The sequence below is a fragment of the Candoia aspera genome, chromosome 1, assembly GCF_035149785.1.
Source record: "Candoia aspera isolate rCanAsp1 chromosome 1, rCanAsp1.hap2, whole genome shotgun sequence".
Taxonomy (NCBI): Eukaryota; Metazoa; Chordata; class Lepidosauria; order Squamata; family Boidae; genus Candoia; species Candoia aspera.
Window position 1 is genome coordinate 166,199,406 of NC_086153.1, and position 26,867 is coordinate 166,226,272.

The 26,867-nt window shown below is 39.8% G+C and overlaps 3 protein-coding genes across 5 annotated transcripts in view; 1 reads left to right on the top strand and 2 right to left on the bottom strand.

The window, feature by feature from the left end:
• Positions 1 to 5,995, top strand: part of LOC134507280 (RCC1 and BTB domain-containing protein 2-like) — a 124,138-nt gene extending 118,143 nt beyond the window's left edge. The window contains exon 13 of the mRNA XM_063317802.1: positions 5,761 to 5,995. The gene's annotated coding sequence lies outside the window, so the exon portion shown is untranslated. The remainder of the gene's footprint in view (positions 1 to 5,760) is intronic.
• RB1 (RB transcriptional corepressor 1) overlaps positions 1 to 6,631 on the bottom strand; it is a 77,677-nt gene extending 71,046 nt beyond the window's left edge. For 2 of the 3 annotated variants that reach the window (XM_063317798.1, XM_063317797.1), the window contains exons 1-3: positions 6,397 to 6,630; positions 2,575 to 2,680; positions 1,377 to 1,486 (exon numbers count right to left, since the gene is read on the bottom strand). In XM_063317798.1, the coding sequence (XP_063173868.1) occupies positions 1,377 to 1,486; positions 2,575 to 2,680; positions 6,397 to 6,536 (356 nt within the window). In that variant the 5' untranslated portion in view covers positions 6,537 to 6,630. Of the gene's footprint in view, positions 1 to 1,376; positions 1,487 to 2,574; positions 2,681 to 6,396 lie in introns of all 3 variants that reach the window. The other variant, XM_063317796.1, reaches the window with a different exon arrangement.
• Positions 6,632 to 8,622: 1,991 nt separating this feature from the next.
• On the bottom strand, positions 8,623 to 26,831 carry ITM2B (integral membrane protein 2B). The gene is made up of 6 exons (XM_063317806.1): positions 26,532 to 26,831; positions 17,489 to 17,617; positions 14,401 to 14,604; positions 13,271 to 13,381; positions 11,531 to 11,681; positions 8,623 to 9,450 (listed from the first exon to the last, which is right to left on the bottom strand). The coding sequence occupies exons 1-6, from the start codon at positions 26,655 to 26,657 to the stop codon at positions 9,362 to 9,364; spliced, it is 810 nt and encodes a 269-aa protein (XP_063173876.1). The 5' UTR covers positions 26,658 to 26,831; the 3' UTR covers positions 8,623 to 9,361.
• Between the last annotated feature and the right edge of the window lie 36 nt (positions 26,832 to 26,867).

Here is a 26,867-nt window from a genome sequence, read left to right on the forward strand (position 1 = left end):
TTCCTGATGAAAAGGTATAAAAAGAAAGATTAATTATTTGATACTTGAGGGAACTGCCTCTCCCGTGTTATATCTACCTGTCCCATCAGGTCCACAGGAGAGGCATGTTGTGGGTCCTCTTGACCAGGGAGTTTTGTTGGGCCAGACCTAGGAGGAAAGCCTTTTCCACTGTGGCCCCTGCCCTGTGGAACATCATTCCCCCCAAGGTGAGGCTGGCCCCAACCCTGTCAGCCTTCCGGAAGTACCTTAAAACATGGTTCTGTCAACTAGCTTGGGGATCCCATGGGCAGAGCAGTGCATGCTAGATGGCTGTATGACAGTTAATGGAAGACACTCTTTGTATGTTTTGCCGCCATTGTTTTTTACTTGTTTTTTTCTTTATTTTTTAATTTAAGTTGGTTGTTTTAATGGTTTTTTATGTATTTTGACTGTTTTATGATATACGCCACCTAGAATCACTAGGCAGCTATACAAATATAATTAAATAAATAAATAAAATAATTACCTGACAGAATGAATATAAAGTGGAAGTAAAGAAAGAAGATGTAGAAGCTGCTTGGAATAAAGTGAAAAGAATTATGTAAGTGTGCCACAGAAATGTGTGAATTAGGCTAACTGGGAGTACAGTATAAAAAAAGGATGCTTAATGGAATGATGAAATGAAAATAGCATGATCGCTGAAATTGAAGAGGAAGAAGGAATAGGTTAAGAGGAAGGAAACAACTAAGAAAGTTCTGGTTGGATGCTATTGATGAGATCCTAAAAAAAGAGAGGTGAATAGTTTAAAGAGCAAAAGGCAACTTATGAGGGGGTGTATGAATGGACAAGAATGGTGTCCAAAGACAGAAAGGTATGAAGAGATGTACTATATTTCCTTTTCCTTTATCTCACGCTTTTAATTTCTTTGGCTTACTAGTTCTTACTCCTTTTCTGGACTCTGCATGTTTTTGTTTATCCCAGAGGAAAACGGTATGAGGGATATATATATGTGTAGGAGGAAGGAGTATTAGGTATGTTCCCCACCTTGAGTTATTTGTAAATATAATAAAGGTGGGATAAAAAATAAAAAATAAATAAAATACATGTATAATTTCTCCAAGAGGGTCAAATAGCAGTGGGAGATAGGCTAAATAAGGAGTAAGAACACTTAAACCCTTCCTGTCCTAACCCAGCTGCCCTCAAAATTAACAATCCTACTACTCTATGATGTAATTTACTAATCGCTGATTACTAATACTCATACAGATCATTTAAGGCAATATAAAAGATGCTTCTCATCATGACTCAAAATAAGATTTATGTATTCTTAATGTCATTAAACAGACATTACTATAATTGCATAATTATAGAGATCTAAGTAGAAGCAACAAACATACCTAATTTGTAAACATTTCAGAAGTTCTGTAAATGTGAATGTCATCTCATCCAGGTCAACTGCAGCCATAAAAATGCAGATCCCCCACATTTCTTTTTTTAAATGGCTCTCCTAGGGGAAAAAATGTTCATTTAAGTTGTATTATTTAGAGCTGTAACAAATGTGCATTTAATACAATTGTTTTACACAAACATTTTGCAAAGTTATATTTATATAGTTTATCATCATATCTTCTATTACCAGACTTGAGGGGTTGGGGAGAGTGCATGAGAAGCACTGCACAAGTCCACGGGGTGCAGCACGGGTTGGGGAGGGTGGAGGTGCACGAGTGGCCAGCACAAGCGCAGAAGAGCTAGAGGAGGGGGCGCAGATGGGAAGACTTAACCCAGCAACTTGCGATCTTCCCTGCTGGCTTCCCCTTTGACTTTCTGGGGAAGCCGGCATAGAAGATTGCAAATGGCAATCACGTGATTGTGGGGCGCTGGCCTGAACTCCAAGGACTGGTTGTAACCACCATTCATTCAGTGCCGTCATAACTTCGGTCACTGAACGAATGGTCGTAAGTCAAGGACTACCTGTATAATTGTACTGTACTACTTGGGATAAGTCAAGAAGTCAATGCAAAACTATTGAATAGGATTTCTGTATTCCATCCAGCTTATGTTTACCAGCCAAACAAGCCATAGGAGCTTACAGTAGAGTATATACAGAAAGCAGCAGCAGGAACAAGGTCCCTATTCCTTACAACCCTCTGTTAGTTTGAATATTCACTTGTACATACACAACGGGGAAAGAGAAAGGGAGGAATAGAGGTCTATCTGCAGATGGGTCTTCTGCTTGCATAGGGAAGGATTTTGTACCACATCAAAGTTAAAGTTACTGGCCATAAATGGTGACAAGCAATTCTGAAATATTAGCACTTTGCAACCATTTTAGGTTATAGCACAAAGACCAAGAAGCTGAACATTACTCACACTGCCACACAAAACTGAATTTAGACTATATCAGGTGTGTGTACTAATATTATTTATTTGCAAATCTACTTCAGCTCATGAGAAAAGTGACGTAGCATTAAAACAAAAACAAAAACTAAATTTGGGGTGTGGGTGTGGGTGTGCGTGTATATGTATTGATTTGGTGTTATTTTCCAAAAATGTATTATGGTTATTACATAGTTAATAAGCAAGCTGTATACTCACAACTACATCCATTTTTTCATAGGTCTTCCAAGCAGTTATTCTCAGACTGTCTGTTATGTGTAAAGCATCACATAAGGAAACAAAGTCTGTTTCAGCAAACAGAAGCCTAATAAAGAAAATACATTACTTACAAAACTGAAATAAATACTTTTTTTAGGTACCTGACAGATTGTATAATTTTGTGGAATATGTACTATACCATCTACTTTAGCAAACAATGCACTGACTTTTCACTTCCAATACTTTTCTTACACATCAATAAACACAAAATATGCAGATTATGTATAAAAAATGCAATGCACAGGCCCTATCGGTTACATATACCATGGTAGTTTCCTGACCTCATTCCATGAACTCAAGACACATGCTCATATACATATCAATCTTAGTGGTAAAAAGACAGCAATCACTCTGAAGTTTAATATAATAACTAATGTTCTCTTTCCCTTTTTGATTTCTTTCTTCTTATCTTCATTCATCCTCTCAACATTTTACTATCTCAGTAAGAGTAGGAATCATATAGAGAATGGTATAGAATATTGGGGAAAAAAATGTGACAGCTGGAGTAGAGGCTGATATAGTACATTTTCCACAAAAAGATTTGCAAATCAATGTCCATAGTTATTTTCTCTGGATGGACTGAAACATATTTTATTCATTCTGAAACCTAGTAATAATATCTGATGAAAAGCATCACATCAAAACAATGACACTTTAACTGTTGCTACTACACAGTGGTGCAATCATAGTTCATTAAATTTGCCAGTGGTCTTTTCAGCATGTTAACATATTTTTTTTCTTTTCTATTGTTTCATTTATCTTTAACCCTTGTTGCAAACTCAGTATCTCACAGCCTCTACTCCAGCTGTCATATTTTTTTCTAATATTCTATACCATTCTCTATATGATTCCTACTCTTACTGAGATAGTAAAATGTTAAGAGGATGAACAAAGGTAAGAAGAAAGAAGAGGAAAGAAATCAAAGAGGAAAAGAGATCACTAGTTATTATATTAAACTTCAGAGTGATTGCTATCTTTTTACCACTGTAAAATTGAAGACCTGGTTAAGAAATATTGTTTTGGCAAAGTCACAACACTCAGTTTCAGATACATGAAAGAGGAGAAGCTATATCATCAAGTTGTGAAGTTAAATTAAGCCAAATGAAAGTATTTTATATACACATACATGCACATCTTAAACAAGCCCTTAAACCCTGGTTCTTCCCCCAGGCCTTGGGTTAGAGTGGGTAAAGGACCTCTTTCAGGATGTTTGGTCTATTAGACAGTGTCATTTTTTCCCCAGACATTTTCCTTTTTAAACTACATATATCACTGTTAATCATGATAAGAGTTGGATGGTCTATAAATGTCACAATATATACATACATACCTGGGAAAGGCCATAAGTATGATGTTTATACGAGAAATTAAGAAACAAAATGAGACCAAGAAAAACCTATGAACTTCCAGAACTTAGGTTAACAGTTGATCGGAGGGAGGGGAAAGAGAAAGAAGCCAGCCTTTTCAAGACAATTTATTCCTATAAATAGCATTTGGGCTGGAAAATGTGTACTAGGAAAAAGATCAAATCTAAGCTCTTTTTACAAATTGAAAAATGCCATTTATTTGGACAGCTGCTGAATAAAAAAAGTAGAAATATAAAAGACATAATAGAGTAGGCAAAAGCCACTTGTGCTCTATTTTTCTAACTTCAAGCTGCATAATATACGTTCACAGAAAGGCAACTTTGTGACACATGGTGACACAAAGGTGGGGCATAAATAATGTTCATGTAAGTCATATAATTCTATTTCAGGCAAACCGAAACACAACGATACTTCAGTTTCTCTGATCAGCATATGCTATTGAAGTTAACTGGTATGTTGCATCAGAAACATTCTTGTTGGCCAGTAGCAATTAAAATAGGGACACTAGCACACAGTACGTAAGTTCTACATATTTAGCAGTTCCTTATTGTATTACTCCAGGAAGTGAGTCTTCCAAAAGCTTCCAAAGCTTTTCAGAGGAGAATGTTTTGATGTGGCAGACATTTCTTGCATGGTCAGAAGAAAATAGGCTGAAACCAGACTAGTTCATTAACAAAGAACAGGTGGAAAATATTCTTCCTGCCCAGAAGAAAATGGTTTTAAGTCTGTTACATCATGCAGGGTGGGAGAAAAAGGCACAACAATTAAAACTTGATTTCACTGTAAATGGGGCTTGCATTTGATACATAGCAGTCATGGAAATTCTTTCATAAATGTTTCTTTAGCATTTCTACAACAAACCTCTCTTCTGTTAAAAAGAGTTGTGTGCACTCCCTGTTGTGCCTGCTCCCAGTCTAGTCTAGTATTGCTGAGCAAAACCTGACATCAGGTGAAAGTCATGATAAGTTAGGAGCAAATACTCAGATTTAGGTTCACGCCTCCACAATAGCTTATATTCTAAAAAATGCAACAGCTATGTCTCATCTGAATTTTCCTAACCAAACCAAATACTATCTCCTGGAAAGAGAAGGCTCATCTCCCATAAGCCTTAGCACAGTCTCAGTTTTCTTATAATATGCCTCTTATGTTTTCCTGGAGAAAGACTGCCCCCCCCCCGCCGCCCATTAACTGTGAAGGAGGAGGAGGTCAGATGACTGTAAATGCTGCTGCTGAAAAGCTGGATAGCTTTGAAGATCACCTAATACATGTTCCTTGCTTTGCTGATCTTTTAATATTTTCCATAATACCTAAACAGGTATTGTCTTTTTTTCCTTTCCTGTTGTTACTTCTACCTCATTCTCCACCCAATTTTCCTTCCATTTAACATCCTTCCTATGGCATCTCCATCTTGGGTTTTTTTTCTTCTGCTATTTCTGCTTTTCGGAAGGAGGGTTCACATATGTGTGAAGAATGTGTGGTTTTTACAGGCAGATAGAGAAAAGGATTATTTTACAGGAAACTAATTTTAATCAGTAAGTATTAATTCACCGAGTTTGTTATAGCACTGGCCTTCCTTTGCAGTGTAGCTTCTTGCACACATATTATGCACACATGTCATTTGCACACATTTACTGTGGAAAGGGAAATCTCTAGAACTGGTTTCAACTGGAGCTGGCAATGCCAGTTTAACACAGTGGGGAAACTAGGCATTACACTGGAATTTTGTCTGTGTTCATAATTTTTTCTCTTTCTTTTGCAGGGTCATCTATCTCCCAAGTAAATCAACATTATGATAAGCATAACAGCCACAAAGGAAAGCTGCACTGGCAGCAAGAAAAAAATAATAAAAAGGAGAAAAGCACGATCCTCTCAACTCTATACCGAGCATTCATCACAACTGATTCAATAAGCAAATGCTGAGAGTGAGGCTTGTATTCTTCTAATGTTTTGTTAAATTTCACTGATCAAAAGACGCGGTGTTGTCAGGATTGGCATTTATCTACATGTTTGTTTGGTGTCCTTAGCTTCTAAGCCATCAAGCTTGGGACCTCGCTTGGCAGGCACCCGATGCCCAAGTTCAGTGGAAATACGGGCGACAGCTTTTAAATGGGCGCACGACTCTGTTGCTGTTTTCGATGTAACACACAAGCTCCAGGAGAAAAAGAATTCCAGCCATGAGCCCCAAAGACAGAATTCTCTTAACTCAACGAGCAATCGAGAGGTGGAGACCGCGAGTTTTCTCTCTTGCACGGAAAAGAAGATGGCAACCTACAGGCCACTCAGATGGGTGGACGGACGGCTACAAGCTCTCATCTCTCCTGAACCAGCCTTCACTTTCTGCCCCACGCCTTCCCCCCGCCCCCAGGCGAGAGCCAGCCCTGCGGGCCGAACTGACCTGTCAGGAGCCGGGGGCGCCGCGGCGGGCGCTTCAGAGTCCCCCGCGGGCTCGGGGCTGTCCTCCCTCTGGCTAGGGAACCCAGTTCCCATTTTCCGGGGGGGGCTGGTCGGCGCCATGTTCGCCGCCTCCAGCCACATAGAGGCTCCCCGGAGAGCCGAGCCGCTGCCAGTGAAAGCCCGGCCACCGCCGCGGCCGCCCTCCTCAAAGCATCCCCGCCCGTCTCCCAAACCGCGGGAAAATGTTTCACGCCCCCTTCACGTCACTTCTGGTGAAGCGCTCTGGCGGGAGCCTCCCGTAGAAATAAATCGGCAGCCGCGGCTCGGGCTCAGCCGCGGCCTCTTGGGTGCGAGGCTAGTTCCCAGCGGGCGAAATGGTGAACCAAGTTTTTACCATCCCCAGCCTTTCACCCGCTGAGCCTGTTCCAAACTAACCGCATTTTCGAGGAGTGACGAGCGAACCCGGGCTGTAACTCTCAACGTTATCTCTGCAGCATTTTCGGGAATGGGGGAGAGCAGCAAACCCGCCCTTGCGCAGGCAAAGCCGACCTTTCACGCTATGTTCCTTAGGCGGCTCGGCACAAAGAAGAGAAAAGGCGAAAGCGACCAGCCGGAAAGAACAGGCAGAACTAAAAGTTGCTTTGAGCGGCAGGAGTGTACACTTTCCTAGCCCTTCTGGTGGAGCCCCGGCGGCAGCCGGTAACTGCTGACAGTGTTTAGTGACTGCTTTATAGTGAACGGTAGGTCTTGTGATATTTATGCCAACAATTATTGCTGTCGACCCCTTTCGCTAGGTTTGCTGGACGGCGGTTGGTGTCCTCTTGGGCACTCCCATGCAAGACTCGTTGAGTATCTTTGCTGTGCATCACCCGGTTTAAGTCAACCAGGCTGGTTCTATGGAAATAGTAACCCAATTCCACATCTCTTCGGCTTCCTAACTTTTAGCAAGGTTTCATATCCCAGATCAAAGTGAACAAACATTCAGGTAGAAGTAACCAGACTTTGAAACTAAGTTTAGTTCGAATCAGAAATCACAATAATTTTAAGGGTTAGACAACATGTCATCACAAAATGCCACTGGCAGGACTGAAAGTACTGCCAGAGTTGGGATGGAGGGCTCCTTCAGTCTGATTGGCATAGTTGCTCAAGCCCCTTTTTCAAACCAGCAAGGTATTTACATTGTATAACAATCTCCAGATTCCAAAGAGCTCTAACTTTAGCAGGTTTCAATGCTCTTCCCACAGCAGTTTTGGAGGGCCAATACAGAAAATTTCCCCATGAGCTAAGGCTGTGCCCCTGTGGATAAGGGGCTATTTAAACTACAGCTTGTGTCCTGTTACACTGTACCCTAAGGATCCTAGGGTACTGCTTTATGAATTCTTACCTGGTAGAACACCTGGGAAACTCTGATCTTTTTATGTACAATTATTAACAGATCAGTGTAATTTAGTTTCCTTGAACACAGCCACATTCTATTATACTGCCTGTAAAATTAGACATGCCTTGACTAATGAACCCATCACCAATTTAACATTCTTACCCTGTTTTGTGTTTTTATTCTTATTTTTAGTATGTTTTTATTTTTAACCCTGCTCTGTGACCATAATAAACTCTATTTGGATTTTGTTCTCCAGAACACCTTCCCCATGAAATCCATGTCAACACAGGCAGTCTTCACTGATTGCTTTGTTCAGCGACAGTTCAAAGTTATGATGGTGCTAAAAAAACAAGTTTACGACCAATGACCGCATTTACGACCTTTGCAGTTTCCCTCAGTCACGTATCTCCATTACAGTCAGTATGCGTTGTCCTGTGCCTGACCTGTTGTTTTTTTTCCCCCTCCTTACAGAGCAAGGAGATTGGCAAGGAAAGGATTACAAGAGAGTAAGCAGGCACACAATGGGGAATACACATGGAAAGCAATGGGCTAGCACCAGCAGCCACAAGCGCACTATGCAAACAGCCCAGTGTATTCCCCATTGTGTGCCTGCTTACTCTCTTGTAATCCCTTCCTCTCCAATCTCTCTCCTCTGTGGGGGGGGGGGGGAGAGGAAAAAAGCTACCTCTGTAGGCAATCTCTCCTGTGCCTGACCTGTTTCCCCCCGCCCACACACACACAGATTGGAGAGGATGGGATTACAAGAAAAACCAATTTTTTTGCTACTTTAGTTTTTACCCAACCAAATAATAATGAAATGACAATCCTTAATATAACAAAACAAGGTAATAGTATTTTAACGTATTTACTTTAGAAACATTGTTTCAGTTCTACTCTAAATCATTATTACAAATAAAGTAATTCCACGATTTAGTAGTCTAGTAATTACTAGAAATTTAACCCTAGTAATTTCTAGAATACAATTCTAAGAGAAACAGTTCACATGAAAGAACTTAACAAAAATGTTTAGACAAACAGATTTATATTTATTTTCCTTTGCACACACATAGCTTATATACAGGTCAGTAACATGAAATTACTGCTGGAGTTTGTACAGCAGACACTTATATTAGCACAGCCAACTGGAAGTGAAATTTAAGTGTGACTGTTTCAAAACACAACAAATTCCACCTTTATTATAAAATGTTTCCTAATGAGCTGTAATCAGTCATAGCACTAATACAGTTAAAACCCTCAAAAGTTGCAATTTATCTAAACACATTTTTAAACTTTTAACTCAGAATTATTTTATCCAAATTTACTGTAATATTGGGATGTATTATTTACCTCCTGATACTTCAGGGTTTATTATGTGAAATACACTAACAATATATAGCTTCTATTCCAACATAAAAATAACATCATACTTCAAAATATGATATAAAGATGTTTCACGAGATTAAGTAATTGGGTTCAGCTATAAAGCCTTGTCTACTCAATGCATAAATCATTTAAAACAGAAATCACTGCACATAATATAAAGGATGGATTGAAGTATCTTTTTAATCTTCTGTTATGGTAGCATTCCTTATTCTTCACAAATAAGCGTTTCCATTGCAAATCTACTCTCAAAATGTCGAATTACTCGACAATTACCTGCTTCACGCTTGTGAATGCCTATTATAGGAGAATGAACAAAAGACCAAGTTATAAAGAAAATATTTATACGTTGTCTTGATGAAAAAATATGCATTGAAAAAACACAATGTATATATTGTTAAGCATGTAGATCTCTCATTTAAGGTCATTTTCCTGATATTTAATCAATCTTCCCTCTCAAAAGACATAGCTTATTGCACCCACCCTTAAATCAGCCTATTGAATAAAAGAAAGAAAACTGTACAAGAGAACAGTGACCACATTCTGTACTAAAATAACAAGACAGGTAGTTGTACAGGTAGTCCTTGTTTAACCACCACTCGTTCAGTAACCATTTGAAGTTGAGACAGCACTGAATGAGTGGTACTTATGACCGGTCCTCAAAGTTCTGGCCATTGCAGCACCCCTGTGGTCATGAGATCGCAATCCAGGTGCTTGGCAACCGGCTCACACTTACGACAGTTGCAGCATCCCACGGTCATGTGATCGCCATTTGCAACCTTCCCTGCCAGCTTCCCACAAGCAAAGTCAATTGGGGAAGACAGCAGGGAAGGTCACAAGTCGCTTCTGTAAGTTGCTCCCACCACTTTTTCTCCTGAGGAGCCCCACTACGGAGTACGACATCCCAGGGATCTTGTACTCCGTAGCATGTGCTCACGCCGCAGCAACCCCCCCCCCCGTCACACTCGCACAGCACCGCAGCACTCCCTCCCAGCCCACACACTCTTGCACGGCATCACAGCATCTCCTACTATTAGCCATGGGAAGACAAGTGGGCCTAAGTAACAGTATTATGGGGTTTTTTTAAAGTAGCACTGTTCTCAATTGGAAGGGTATTCCATTCACTTAGAGATTCACTGGAATATACCAGTGGACCAAGGGTGCCTCAACTTATGCCTGCAACTGTGTCTAATTGGGAGTAAGCCTCATGGAGCTGAGCAGGGTCTGCTTTGAAGTTGCACAATACAACCTTCAGACCTCTCTATCTAAGTTAGAGATCAAATAAATAGAGGAAATAATTAATTTAAATAAATTAAATAAGTAATCAAATCTACAGTTTTCATTTCAAGTTTCTTCTTCGTACTGTCCCAAGCAATACTAGTGTAAGATAATGCACCCCATTTAAACATACTGGACATGTTCAAGCTTCCAATCAAATCCTTTTAAATCCTATTAATCTTGGTTAGTTTAACCACATGCTTAATTTATCAAAGTGAATAGTAGTACATAAATGAGTTCAGGTTTGCCAAACATTTGTGGGTAAAATGTACACAAATGTTTTGATACATGAAAGTAATATTGGTAAAATTAACACACTATTAAAACAAGTAATTTAGCCACAGGTATATCATCAGTATATTCATAATTCATCAGGAACCATTCTCTTCTAACCAGAACATTGTCCTAGGCACAGAATTATTGACACTGCCATCTGACAGGCAATATTCAAATGCACAAAATCTCAGTTTTAAGTCTTTGCGTATATTTAACATGAACATCTGCAACATTAAAAATTAGGTACTACAACAGGTATGGAGATTTTTATGGAGATTTTTTACAATTATAGGTAGTCCTCATCTAAGTCCATTCATTCAGCTACCATTTGAAGTTACAATGGATCTTCATAGTTGTGGCTCTTGCAGCAACCCAATGGTCACATGATCACGATTCAGCTGGCTCACAATTATGATGTTGCAGTGTCCCATGGTCATCTGATCACCACTGCGACTTTCGCTGCTAGCTTCCAACAAGCAAAGTCAATGGGGAAGCCAGGAGGAGGTTGCAAACAGTGATCACATGACTGCAGGATGCTGCAACCATGCAGGATTCACCTAACGCGAGCAACTGGGACGGCTGGAACTGCCATCCTAAGTTAGCTCGGTCATGTGATATCGCACCTTATGACCACATCACCTAGTGACACAGTTCCCGGTCCCCATTAGTGTTGGCAAGCGAGGACTCCTTGTACCGGATGTTATCACAGTCCATCAAAATACAACCATACAGACTGAAATACTACTTTTCCATAATTTCATATGGAAATTAAATATTATTTATTATGGATACCTTTATGATCCCATCTATGTTTATGCCGTACCTTTCAGTGCTTCCTTGCGCTGCAATTTATAAGTCTCTTTACCACGACAAAGGCGATAAATGAAAAAACCCAGTTGATCCACATTTTCAATGCGGTCAGTAACTATCATCTGCTCATGAATCAAGTATGACTGTGGCAAGTATGTTCCAGCCTACATAAATCAATATAAACATGGAAGTGTTTAAAATAAAAAAAATATTAAATTTGTTGCATTAGCTTTCATTTTACTTATGTATTCATTCAATTTATATGAATTTATATTTATTAATTTGTATCTATAATTTTACTTATGTAGAATGTGCATCATTAGAATCAAACCTTGAAAGAAGTAGCATACTGTTTTTGAAGAGATCATAGTTTAAATCATGGATTGAGAACCAATAGTCTCTTAGACAAGTTGGTAAAATCTCCTTTGCCAGAGAAGTTTGTCTCTTAAAAAAAAAGCTTCCAGGATACCAATGAAGGATTTTTAAAATCTAAACAGTATACCATTAATCTATTCAAGGCCAAAGTTTTGGGTATGCTGCTATATGGTACCCAGAGAAGATACCCAACTTCTACTCTTTGCAAGCTGTTTCTAAAAATAATAGCACACATCCCTCATTTGACCTCTAATGCTGTAATGCAATTCGAATTGGGCTGTGTCTCAGGGCCCATGCAAAACTTTGCTGCTTAAGGTCTTAAGCATCTTAAGCAAGACAAATCCTTTGGGGGACCTTCTTGGTTCATCTTAACCCTGAACAATAGATTTGTATCCACCCTGCAAAAGCAAATTGTGGTCAGCCAATATCAGCTCTACGGTACTTACTTTAGGGCTCAATAAAAACTTAGCGAACTCAACCAGAGGGACTGGGACTTAATCAAGTCAGTCAAGGCCAAAATCTCCCATCTCTATAATAGAAGAATTGCCCCATATTCCTGGACTCTCCCTGGTTATTTTTTCTTTTTATGATCATGCATGCTTCACATAAGAGGCTTTTTTCTCTGGCCCAAATTAATGCACTACCCAACAGGGTGACAACTGAAAGGTATTTCAACCGCTCAAATGAAAATTGTATTTGTGTATTTTTAAATATGGAGATTGAATCTATATCCCATGTTCTTTAAAAGGTCCACTCTATACATTATGGCAATTAAAACATCTAACTCCAGTTACTACGAAGTTTGATTTCTCTCATCCCAAGGAGATTACTGCTTTCCCTTTAAGTGACCAATTTCTCAATGTATTAAGGGCACTGGCAAAACTATTACCTGTAGCTTTAGCCCATGGGAACCAGTGGTGCCTTCTTCATAGCTTTGGTTGTCTTTTCTTTTGCTTTTATGTAATTTATATATATATTGATTTTTTAAAACTGTACATGTTTTCATGTTTGTTGGTCTTGGACCATAAATAGAAAAACACATAAGATCTGATTTTGCTGGGAGGGATTACTACTAAATGGGTTTAGTATAGGGTAATTAAAATGTTAATGTAAATAAGAGACGAAGGTTATTCTCAACAGCATTTTAAGAGGTTTAACTAAATAATCTGATGGGATTTTTTGCATTTTACTTGCCCTGACAATGAAACAAACAAACACCATATCAGAAACTATACAAAGGAATCAATTAATATAGTGCAGACCACAATAGGATAAAATTAGCTTCACAGGTCATTCTAACCAACTGAGATCTAAATTAGTTTAATAAAGTTAAGGATTACAGAATACATTCAAATAAACTCTTCTACTTTAATCTTACTTTGATGTTGATCAGCAGTTCCAAGAAGTTTTTAGGTGGCATGACAACTGATGTATTCAGAGGAATGACGTAGCACTTATTCAGGCTGAGGTCAAGATAAGCTGTAAGTTTCTGATAAAGAAATGTCATGAATCCCTTAATAGTGTTAGAATATATAACATCATATATGACTTAATATACTACACTGCTCTTTCAAAGACCAAATTTAAATATTTTAGGCATCATTTACTCCACTTCAGTCTCTAGATATTAAAGCATTCTTTTCTGATAACAAGAAGCTTAGGGAAAGAATTCCAGACCAGTTTTCTGCCTGCTGTGTTCCATATACATTTAGAACAGTAAGTACATATCAAAATAATACCATGTTGGGTATATTAAAGTTTTAGTACAGTATATCACAAGTAAAAGATGGGGAAGAGCATCCTTTGTAAACACTAAGTAGTGTTAAATGTTTCAGGCAAATAGTAACCCAGAAAGGGCACTCTTCTCCTAGAAGCTTGGGTACAATCAGTCTTTTGCTGTGCAGACCCACTTGTACTTACATAGTTATTGAAATTATTTCCTCATCTGTGACAATAGTTAGGGAATACAGAACTTTGCAGGCTTTAACCAATCTATGCTGTCCTCTTATTTCATCCTCTCTGGGACCTACCTTGGCTTGCTTTGTATAAAAGGGTAAAGGTTTCCCTTGACATTAAGTCCAGTCATGTCTGACTCTAGGGGGCGGTGCTCATCTCCGTTTCAAAGCCGAAGAGCCGGTGTTTGTCCGTAGACACTTCTGTGGTCATGTGGCCGGCATGACTACACGGAACGCCATTACCCGCCCGCTGAAGCGGTACCTATTAATCTACTCACATTTGCATGTTTTCGAACTGCTAGGTTGGCAGGAGCTGGGACTAGCAACGGGAGCTCACCCCATCACGCGGATTCGAACCACCGACCTTCCGATTGGCAAGCTCAGCAGCTCAGCGGTTTAACCCGCAGCGCCACCGCGTCCCACTTGCTTTGTATAGCTATCAATAAATATGTAAGAAATAACCAATACACCTGAAATAATCAGGAGCTTCAATATGAGCACAAGCAGCTCCTTTTGCCCCAGTTACAGTGCTGTCCAGAGCATCATTTCTTACCCTCTGAAAATCATGGACAATATCAGCTGGATCACTGTCAGCAAACTCTGGAACTGGCACACTAATGAACTCAACATCCTCCTCCTGGAGGATCTGGATACTCTCTTCAATTATCTGATAACTAGGAGCTGAAACAATTGCATCTGGCTCAGTTAGGGTTAAGCCATCCTCAATATACTTAATTCCACAGAAGTAAACATTTTCCTAAAAGGCAAAGGTAACACACATAAGCCAATGCAAAACAAACCTTCAGAGTTCATGAACCTCATGGTAACATATCCACCCCCTCCCTCTTCATTTCCAAATTTCAGATCCAGAATACTAGCCACTCTGTTTTTAAGCCTGTTGGGTAATATTGTAGTTATTTAGGGCAGAATTTACCATCAGAGGAAGATTACTATCTATCACCTGAAGAGAGATTTGTAGTTTGAACTTACAACTTTCTGTACTTTCCAAACATTTTAAGTAATGATTACTACAATTAAACTCAGGCTAGGTTCATACAAAGTGATAAACTGTATTTGCTTAACTATTAAATCAACCCCAATTGCTTGATTAGCATAACTCAGATAAGCCATAACCATTCTGGCTTTGGTTCAGACAACGCAGAAAACAAAAATTAAAAATAAGAACCTATATTGTGGCTTAGCACAAGAGGGGGCATTCTGCAGGCCACAAATGATACTCCAATATTCTACCTAGGACATCAAGATTGCATCAGCAAAATTTGTCAACAAAAAAGGCCAAATTTTGGTAATATACATTTCCCCCCCAAAATTTAAGGATGGGAAAGGAGGCCTGTTAAAGGCAAGCTGTTTCCCATTATTAAGCTATCTCCAAACAGCCCAAAATTGCAGTTTTCAGGTCAGTTCCTCTCCATTTTTGCCATTTGGGGGAATCTTTAAAGGCTGTATGGAAAAAGGTGGTTAGGAGTGAGAGTATCAACCATCCAGAACATCTGCATGGTCTATCAATTGGCCAGGACCTCAAGAGTACTGCTAAGAAACAAGGCAGAAAATTAACCAAGCCCTTTCAGAAATCACCCAGGCACCCAGGTCAGACTATTTTGTAGCCCCCCATATAAAATTGACCAGAGAGTGACCAGTTGTTTATTCCAAATTCTAGTTAGCAGCAGCTGGAAATGATAAGCTGAAGTTCAGGTCAACCACTAGCAATGATTACATAGCCAACAGAATGAAATTAAGATGGCAGTGGGCAGGTTAATTTAACCAACCAACATTCCTTAGGAAGTCATACAAATGCACTCTAACTTTGTGATGAATACTGCCTCTCTTCCACTAATACAGAACCAAACTATGAGCAAATGAATCCAAAGTTGAGTCACATCTTATTTTTAGCTCCAGTGGTTAAGTCTGCATGAAACACAGAGCCACAAACTGTTTTAGCCTAATGTGTTGCACAAACCCTGCCCATGGGATTAGTTTGAACTAATAGTATGAACCCAGAAAACTGGATTAATTCCGTAAGGATGTCAGATGAAGATGCCACTAGGATATTCAGATCAATTACTCAAGGAAAGTTTATATCCTGTAATCTTCAATTAACTTTCCAACACAGTTAATTTCAATTAACGTTCCCATATCTAGTGGATTCAAACATCTTAGCTGGGGTGGATAACCCTGCAGCCTATGAACAATATGTAGTGCCACCTCCCCAGAACCCAATTTGCACCCCTCAAAGTACCTTGAGATCCTGCAGCTGTAATTCAGTGATCAAATGGCCAATTTTTAGCAGCAAATGTTGACTCCCCAAATAGTAAAATGTGGGCAGAAATGAGTGTACTAAGCCTCTGCAAAGCACCCCTTCTGCCTAAAATTGTTCCCTTTCCTGATGACATCCTCTCACTATTGGACTTGTCTGCCATGTCCCCTGACAAGTATTTTTAAACATAGCTGATTAAATAAATCACAATAGGCTGTGTTTACAAAAGAAAAGGAGCCTTAAACTATGTTGTACAAAAACAATGACTGGGTTTACATATCACATCAAGCGTGAGGTCACTTGGACTCTAATCATGCAGTACTATGAAAATCTGCTCAGAAATAATTTGCACAGGATTCAGTGGGACTTACTCCTAGATGTAACCAGAGCTGTGGCTTCTTTAGCAATCCAGACAAACACAGCAGTAATTGCTAAATCTACTGCTTTTGAATCTTGGTTCTAGGCAATTCACAGCAGAGTAATGACAGGAAAAAATGCTACTGAAGAGCCGTAACAAACTGGCGCATCCAGAAAAGTAACCTCCTTTCTAAACGAGAAAGAAGAGCTAATGGTTGGTTGGCTAGCTGTCCTTCTGAGCCTGGCTGATGCTCTGTGCGCAGTTCACGTCTCTGTCCTCCTCCCCCCTGAACTGAACTCTTCAGTCCTCCCCAGCAGCTTCTGGTGTATCACATAGAACAAAGAAGAGCAGCAGATCTTCTTTCTGCTAACATAACACTTGCTGCCACTTGGGAGAAGAAGGACAGAGGCCCTGGCCACTGCTTGTGTCCTTCTTCTTATGTTTTGTGTGTAAGCTTTACAAGTAAAAGTGTTGGGAACTGAGAAATATGCTGCTCTGAGTGTCTGAAGGGAAGATAAGATAAACATCACAAGTAAATAAAAACACCTTGATTTTCTCTCTCTCGGTCAAATATGAAACACATTCAATTGCTTACATTTCACCCAGAAACTGTAAACGGTTTCCATTATTACCATACTACTTTCTTCTTTTGGGGACAATATATGATATATACAACAGTACATGTCATATATTTACCATATGCAACTTTTCTAACTAAAATCAATAAGAAACTTCTTCTACAAGTTAAAGAACTAAGGAGGTGGTCTAGAGATATCCCAAGAGACTTAAACGTCACAGCAGGAGCACTGGCAAATCTTTCCTAATATTAAACTTAAATCTAAATGTATTTAGAGTGTATGTTGTGTTGGAGTTAATTTTGTCACATGAGTTTAAAAAAAATTAAAAATGAACTTTATATTAAGACTTAAGCTGACAAGCCAAGATGGACAATTCATAGTAAGCTACCAACAAAGACATTTAAAGCTTGTTCATATATTTTCATCCTACCTGGAACTGAAAATACTTGTAGAGGTAGGCACCGCCAAGGATTACGACAGCAAGCATAAAAGCTAATCCAAAACACATACACCAACACCAAGCTCTTCTTTGTCCAAGAGGCACCACTTCTGCTGGATCCTAGGAAGTCACAAAAGCAAATAATAATCAATAGTGAGGTATATCCAGCTACATCTTGCAGGTATGTTGTAGTGACCGCTTGCACTGATGTTCTGTAAACATGCTTCCTTTCTTATCCTCTTTCCCACCTTGCATACCTACCAAATCTTCCACAGAATCCCCAAACTCCCCTCTGAAGAGGCAGGTGGAATTGCATTCTTATGCAGAAGCTATTCCATCAGCAAAAAAAGGTTTCACTTATTTCTCCCAAGTTTTATAAGACTACACATGTAATTATTTTTTCATGCAGTTTTTCATCATAAAACAGAAATTAACCACAAAGTTTTTAGGCACAATGAAATCAAAATATTTTAAGCATAAATGTGGAACAGAAGTCCATAAATGAAAACAATTGTTTTCTTTGAGTAGCAATTCCTTACTGTAATTTAATGTCACTTGAGTAATCAATTTTCTTGGTAATTGCTTACCTAGATTAATATAATGCATTATATACAAGGCTGCTCTGGAAGACAATCTGGAAACTTCAGTCAACAGAAAAAAAGATAAAGAGAACTTACTAGAAATGCTCAATATGATCACGTTACACCAAGTTTGTATTTATTTCCAATTTCAATTTAAGGTGTCATTAAAGCCCTTGGTACCACAGTATCTGAAGGATACTTCTTCCCATTCACTCGTTAGTTTTATGAAGAAGCTAGATAATTCCAAAGTCATTTTTACAATCAGTTAATAAGTCTTGGAAATACTTCATAAAATGTAAAATACCGTTATTAATTATCTCTCTCTCCCCCCTCTCCCTCTCCAAGAATCTGTAATACCATCTTGGTGAACTAGCAATCCTGAGTAAATTATGTGTTCCATCATAATTCATATATACATTTATATTTATTTGCAACCGTAGGTTTTAGCAAAATTCATATTAAAAAATTACAACAATCCATATCAGTTAAATACATCCCCTCTAATATTAACAGCACTATTTGTGAACATCGGCTTTCGTATCTTCCTTGTGGCCACTGCAAACAATGCAACTTGTTTAGTTACATGTTCATCAACATCCGTCAAAAGAAAGTAGATTCTTTCTTCTAAACAAGCATGATTCAGTTGGATTAACAAAGGCATGATGAATCTAGCTCTAGGTTCCTGATATAATTTGCAAAATAGTAAGTAATGGCTCAAGTCTTCCACCTATGAGTTATTACAAATGCATAAGCAGTGTGCAGTTGGTAGTCCTTTATATCTTCCATCTAAATAGGCTGTTGGCATTGTTTGAAAACGAAGTTCTGTAAAAGCTTGTCTGAGGGAATGGGATGTAAGAGACTGTAAATAATATGACATTCCTTGTCCATCTTTAAAAGATTGATACCATTTGGCCAACTTAAGCTTGCATACCTGCTATCTTGTCTAAAATCTTTAAAAAACAGTCCCTCAATAGCGTATGGTAATTTATGCCAGACAAGAGTTCCTGATCTAGCGATAATTGTGAAAATAGTTTTAGACACAAATTCATCCATCTATTACTGTTAAATTGTTCATGGAGGCATTGTTTTCCCAAGTGTCCTAACAACCAGGAAACACACTGAGACAAGGAACTGGTCTCTAATATTTATTGCTAGTACTTAACAGGAATCCTAACAAACTGAAGAAGCGTGGGAAAACCCAGACATATAACCCCCAAGGGTTAAGGCGGTCCCGATCTGTGTCTCTTTGAATGGCTGAACAATTCATCAGTGCTACGCATGCGCTTGACAGTCTGGATGGGAGCACCCTGCTCGCCATCCTTACTCATGACACCAAGTAAGTATTGGGCATGACAACTAGTTTCCTATAGTATAAGATTATTGCTTTCTTTACCCTTATATTGATTGATGGAAAGCCCACTTCTAATCTCAACATTTCTGCTGGTAGACAAGGGCTAAGATTGATTTTAACAATTTATTCTGGATCACTTCTAGTTGTTCTAGTTTACTAAAACCCCAGATTGGGGCCCCATATATCAAGTGTGAGATTGTTTTCCCCTGGAAGATCTTAAGTGCAGGCTGTACTAACCGTCCTCCTTCTGAGTAGGAGGAGGAGCAAATGGCTCTCATTGATCTCATGGCTGTTATCCTTGTTGATGCTACATGTGTCTTCCATGATAAGTGTTTCAATAAACTGAATACCCGAATACTTAAACGTCCTCACTTGTCTATCTCCTTGCCATCTAGTGTCCATCTATGTCTCTTTGGTCTTTTAGCAAATACTGCTACCTTGGTTTTGGAATAATTTATCTGTAAACATTCTTTCCTAGAGTATTTGCCAAATTCTGTCAGGATTCTTCTCATTCCAATTAATATTGTTGACATGAATACCATGTCATCTGCATACAATAATATAGGGATCTTTCTACTTCCAATTGATGGGCATAAAAAGGAAGGATTATTGAGCTCTTCTACAATGTTATTTATATACAAATTAAAGAGGGAGCCAGTATACAGCCCTGGCAAACACCTTTTGTAGTTTTAATCTGCTTTGTTAAGGAGCTGCTCTGGTTTATCCCTACTTGCATGTAAGTATCTTCATATAATTTATATATTAAATAAAGTAAGCTTCTATCTATATCAGTGGCTAAAAATTTCTCCCATAATTTTCCTGTTTATTGTATCAAAGGCAGGTCAGTCAATAAATGCTGCATATAGGCATTTTGAGGGGCCATTCATTGATTTGCGTATCAGATGTTGTAAAGTTTACACTGGTCAATAGTGCTATGTCCCTTTCAGAAGCCTGCCTGTTCTTCTGCTATAATTTGCCTAGTATCTGCCCAATCGATCTGTTTAAAAGATACAGTACCTTGTATATAACTTACACCCTATTTCAATGAGCCTTATAGGGCATAAGTTAGCAGGGTTTGTGGAATCTCCTTTTTTAAATATTGGAATTACTATACTGTTTTTCCAACCTACAGGTATTCGCCCAGTGACATTGATATAAGTAAACAAGGTGGCAAGCATAGGAGCCCACCAATCAGGGAATGCCTTAAGAACTTCTGGTGGTGTCCTAACAGACAGGAAACCACGCTGAGACAAGGAATAGGTCTCTAGTGTTTATTACTGCTACATAAAATCCTAACAAACAAGAAGCGTGGGAAAAACCCAGACAGATAAACCCCAAAAGTCAAGGCGGGTCTGTTCTGTGTCTCTCTGAATGGCTGCTTAACTCCTCGCTACTACGCATGCGTTTTCCCCCTTAGATAGGGGCTCCCTCCTGCTCACCATCAGTGCTCATGACAGGTGGTAACATGTCCTCTCCCGGGGCTTTGCCAGCTCTCTGTTGTGAAATTATTCTTTTAATTTCTGCAGCAGTTACTGGGGGCCATTTTAATGAAGTTTTTAATATATCTATACCTATTAACTGTTGGTTTGATATGCAAATATCCTCAAATTTATTTTTAAAGTAAGCTATCCAAACTTCAGGCAAAATCTGTGTTTCTATTATTTTTATTTCTCTCTGGTCTAAAGAGACTAGTTCCCAGAATTTTATATTATTTTGTAAACATGGCAGTCTTAATTCTTGCCACTGGTTTTTATAGTAATCTTGTTTACTCATCATCAGTGCTTGGTATTTTTGGTATTTATCCCTCACTGACTCTACCCTGTCAAATGATTTCTCCTTCTTGATTTGACTAATCTAGCCAGTTCCTTTCTTTCACATCTACATTTGTGGTTCAACCATGAAATTCTGGTTTCAATCCTTTTCCCCTATCATGGCTTCCACACCAAAGGTTTATGATTGCCAACCACATCCTCATATATAATATTTGCATTTTCTGTTTTTTTGAGTAAGTGTAACCCTCTGCTGTAGCATTGTTGGACTATATAGTGCTGACCTTACAGCTTCGGCCAAGAGGGGTATCTACTTTAATCATTTCTGATTCTGTATAGTGTCTTCTATATTGTGACTCTCTTGTGCTGTTATTTCCACATATCCACATTAAGTCCAAGCCAGAGGATTAAAGCCAGAGACTGGAGTAGCAGATGGTTATAAAGGGGGAGGAAGCCAAGCCCAGATTTCTTCCTCCCAACAAGACCCTCATCTAACCTTTCTTTAGACAATGGCTTAATTACCCTAAATGAAGGCCCTATAGTTATGTCATCTCATGACTGGTCATTAGGGCCTCACTGTATATTTACAACAGAGCTGGCTGAAACTGGAGTAAACCTTGCCAAAGAATTTGCCCATCATAATTCTGTTCAGGTTTTTCTTATGCAGGATCACATACACACTCATCCCATCACTCAAATGACATTAGCTGCCAAAAAAATTAACACATTCAGAATGAAGGTCTGCACCAGTCAAGCTACACATGATTGAGGACTTGATAATGCCAGACCCCAACTCCTATGGAGACTCACATGCACCCAGATGTCTATGTGAGGGCTTCCCTGGTACAGACATTCACACTCAACATGCAGGTACCTGCAGCAGCTGAGACATTCATATTATATGGGCAGGAAACTGGGAGGAGCACTCTAGATAGTGGATTATACTGTATAGGATCAATAAACCTCAGACAGAGTAAAAGCATTGTAAAATGTATCAGATGATGTTAGATAAAATCTTCAAGTCAAGGTCAGCTCCTGCTGATATCATAGATGCATCCATGCAGATTTCTTGGTATGCCATTGCTTTCCTCCAGGATTTTAAGTTCCTAGCCTAACCAAAAGCCCTGTAATTTCCTGGGGTCTATCCTTTCCTGGGGTTATCCAGTACTACAGTAACTAGGTCTACCCTTGCTTGGGGTGACAACATAGAAGTCTCACAAGACTAACTTTATTTTTTCTGCATGTGCACTACTGTACAATAGCATGCAACACAGCTCCAAATGTTTTGAACTACAGCTCCCACAATCCCTTACTTTTTGATCACAACAGTAATGTAACTTAAAGCCCAAACATATATAAGCTATCTAGTTATATATGCCAATGAAAGGTAATGAAAGCAGTCTGACTTACAAAACATTTAACTACAAGCTGTGTTTGCATAACACACTTCTCCATGGTAATAGTTTATGAAATTAACCCAGATTTCTGGGTTTCCATAATATATTGGCTAAGCTTACAAAACACGCTTAAAGGAGTCATTTGAAGGTTCAGCACATTATGCAGACCCAGAAATTCAGTCATGTCTGGGTCAAATAACACTGTAATCTCTGGGTTAATTGTGGATTACTTACCTAAATGAATCAAGATAGTTAATTCTCCCTTCAGACCTCAGATACAGAGATGGGAACCTAAAGAAGCCCTACAAAAGCAGGATTTCTTCAGGTAGGCAGTCTGTTTTAATATATATGTGGGTCTGCACATAGGATGAAATGGGGGCAGAAAGGGGATGCAAGGCTCCTGGGAGAGCCAATTTGGTTTAGCAGTCAAGGTGCTGAACTAGGAGCCGGCAAACTTATGTTCTAGACTTACCTTAGGTACAGAAACCGTGGGTGACCTTGGACCAGTCACTCTCTCTCAATCCGGAGGAGGCGGCAAGGGCCAACCATTTCAAAAAATGTAAAAACAAACAAAGAAACCAAAATCTCCAGGAAATGTCTATGTAGTTGCCAAGAATCAAGACTAACTTGAAGGCAAAACAACTCTCCACCCCCATCAAGACTCACGTACCACATTCATAATGCTTCCTACGTTGATCAAGCCACTGAGGGTTTGTTTCAACTGATTTTTTTTTCTTTTTTGGTAAAGGCAGAAGTCAGAGAACAGTAGTAGTTTACAGGCCAGCTGTGGTCATCATGCAAACACAGCCACTGAACTGTAAGCTCACCACGGAGACCCCATTTCCACAACATCCTAGGATAAAATGTGATTGGAGAGTTTCTGATTTAATGTGTCTTCTGAATCTACATATAGGAACTGTGCACTTTAGCATGTTCAAGGAATGTCTTCAAACCCTAAACTCTGATTATGCTACACTCTGCTTATAAAGGGGCTAGAGTGTTTTTTCTTCTTCTTTTCATTACTCCCTAAGGAGCTGTTTCCATTGCAAAACTTCTGTTTACAGGATATGGATGATCATCCATAATTAGCTATGCATTATGCCACTTACACAGCTGTTAAGATGCAAATTCTTGCCTTCCAGTTCCACCCTATATACTGTAGGGTTATGAGAATGAATGAATGAATGGTAGTCTCTTGTGCCACTGTCTCTCCTGTCATAACAAAGTCACCTGACTCTTTTTGTACTTACTTGCTAGGACAGTTTCTATAAGTAAAAAGAGTTTTCAAAATTAATGTCACTACTGCTTTATTAATAGATCTAATAGACTTCTAAAGATGCCGCAACGCATTTCTACTTATCTTAAAAGTCAGCAGAACGTGTTATGTTATGCTTTATTAAAAGATACTGTAAACCATTAATGCAACATATACAATTAGAAGTGCCTTTGAAACACACTTCACAATCATATGGAGATATAATTAAAAAGAGGATGTCATATCACAACATAAGAACAGAAAAAACAAATACATCAGTGGAAACCAATGGCCCGAGTGAACCTGAATCATACAAGAAGTTTGCTACATCTCCACAGGTGAGGAGCTCCACAGACAAGTCTTCATTCAAGTGAACAACCCCTGACAAAGGACTGGGACAGCTCCACGATAGTCACGGTAAGTCATGACAAGCAAAAAGCCAGGTGCCCAAGGCAGCTTCTGCAGCGACACTGAAGCCTTCCAGTATCACCACCTCAGAGCACGCCACCCCACCATTTCTGCCAGCCCTAACTGGGAGTGTGAGAACTGCGTGGATGTGGGCTGTACACCAACCAAATCCCTGTTCTCTTTTTCTGACAAGGAGAAAATCTTCAAAATTGGCTCCTGGGTGGATTGGTCTGCTGGTCAAAGAGATAGACCTCCAACTGCAATTCTCCCCTGACCATTCAAACCTATGCTGACATTATACAAAATACCTAAGTGGCAACCCGGAATTAAATTAAGCCACTTGGTCTCAGTCATGCAGAGATTAGTCTTTTCATTCACAAGAATTCTTGGATGGTTGTTGCTCAGTCTTCTTTCAGCAACACAACAGGGAGGAGGCAACAGACTGACTTGATTGCCCAAGTACTGCTGGACAGGCAAAGTCCAGAGATGAGACAGCCTTCCACTGCCTGAAGCCTCTTCTCTCCATCTGGCCTGTTATCCCCTGAACAACAAACCTCCTCCAAAAAACAGAGGAAATCCTAAGAAATCTTAGGTTCCAGGAGTATGTATGATGCCATTTTTTAACTTCTTACCCATCAAGATTGACCTAGTTTTTGGACTAATCTGAACTCCAAATGGTCACTATTGTGACTGTCTTTAGACCAGACGGTATACTTTATGTTGATTTAAGTTACAGTATCTGGATGAAAGGCAGCCAAGAGTTTGCATGATATACTGTAGTGACTTCATTCACACCCATACTTAACCAGATCACTTAAAGAACTAATGGCTGCAGACATACAGTATGCTAAGTTTTGTTAGTTTTAACTTTACAAGTTTTTTCCCCCTTTTGTTTATATTAGCCCTTCAAGGTAGTCTAGACAAGAAGCACAACAATGAATACTAGCTCTATTTTTATTGTAAGGTTACATTAACAGAATCCTGCAAGTCTGAAAGTATCTCTCCTGTCCCTTAATTTTACTCTCTCAAAAACTGGGGAGGGTCCTTTCTGAGACGTTTTCTCCACCCCTCCTCCTCCGGACTCAGATTTCTCTTATCAGACTATTGTCTAGGCTGCGGCTCTTCCTCCTGTCTCCCAAGGTCATTCCCACATACCACTACAGGTTAGAATGTTATATAAACCCAGCACATCTGGTTAGTTTAGGTTTCAATGTACTGCATAAATCCAGAAAATGGATTAACAGGTGTTGTATGATCAGTCATAGTGGATCTAATGGTTAACTGAAAAGAGAACTAGGTCCAAATCCTCACAACTAAAAATCACACTGCACAAATTGCCTCCCAGTCAGTCTGGATGCCTGGCAACTACCTAGACAAATGCATGCAATTTTCATTAGTGGTTTACCTTTGCCTTCTTTCTAGGGCTGAGGGAGAGTGACTGGCTAAAGTCACCCAGCTGGCTTCCTGCTTATGGTGACACTAGAACTCAGTTTCCCTTGGCACAACTATATAGTATCCAAAATATCCAAAATTAAAATTAAATTAAAAAATACTTTCCAAAGTACTGGCTGGAATCTCATGAGATTTATTTTTTCCTAATTCCCAATACAATCTACAGCCCATGAGTTCCCTGTGGTCTCCCATCCAAGTACTAACCAGGCCCAACTCTACTTAGCTTCAGAGCCCAAACAAAATCTAGATGGGATTCTGCAAAAAAAAAAAAAATTCGCCCTTAAAAAATGCAAGGCCGACCCGGTCCTGCGTAACTGAGCTAAAATAAAATACCTAAAAATAAAAAGAGGCCGCGACGTTTAAAGGCTTCTCGCGCGTCAGCCATTTTAGATTCATAAATTGATCTGCCAAAAATTCAGGTACTACCTCATTCTTTACTACTGTCGCGCTCCGCGGCAACTCTTCGAACTACAGCACGTTGAGAACTTATATGAGAAATATGCCCGTCTCCAAAGTGCCAGCCAGCCTAAAGCTACCTCACGAGCCTCACCATTAAACCAGGCCCTATATATAAGCGAAACCCCGCCGCCCCAGTCTGCTCCCCAGGACCTCCTTGCTTCGATCCCATCTCGCTCCCCGGACAACCAACCCTCAGCTCTGCGTTCTCCTTCCAAACTCTGCGCAGCGCTTCCTAACTGCGCTTTTAGGCTGCAGCTTGCAGGACAAGCTGCTGCTCCGCGCTCGGGAGAAACGCTTTCGTTTCTGCCTCTAGCTCTGCTGGCGCTCGGCGGGAGCATTTGCTGGCGCTGGTGCCTCCTCACCTTTGTGTCTGGGGACAAGATGAGCACTTGGCTGCTGCAGCTGCTCTTTTCCTTCTGTCCCCCTTCTTCCTCCTTCCTGGCTGCGTCTTTCTGCGCCAAGGCCGAGTTAAACGAGACCTTCACCATGGCTGCAGAAAGCTCTCGGCTACGGCTTCAGCGGGAAAACAAAGCGCCAGGCAGCAGCGGCGAAGCCCCGCTCCCTTCTCGCCGAGTCCCAGGGGTAGAGCGGGGCAGCTGAAGGCTCTGCGCGGCTTCTCCTCCTCCCTCTCGCTCTCAGGTGCTGAGCCTGCCCGACCAAGCAAGGCAAGCCGAGAGGAAGGGGGAGGATTCGGGAGG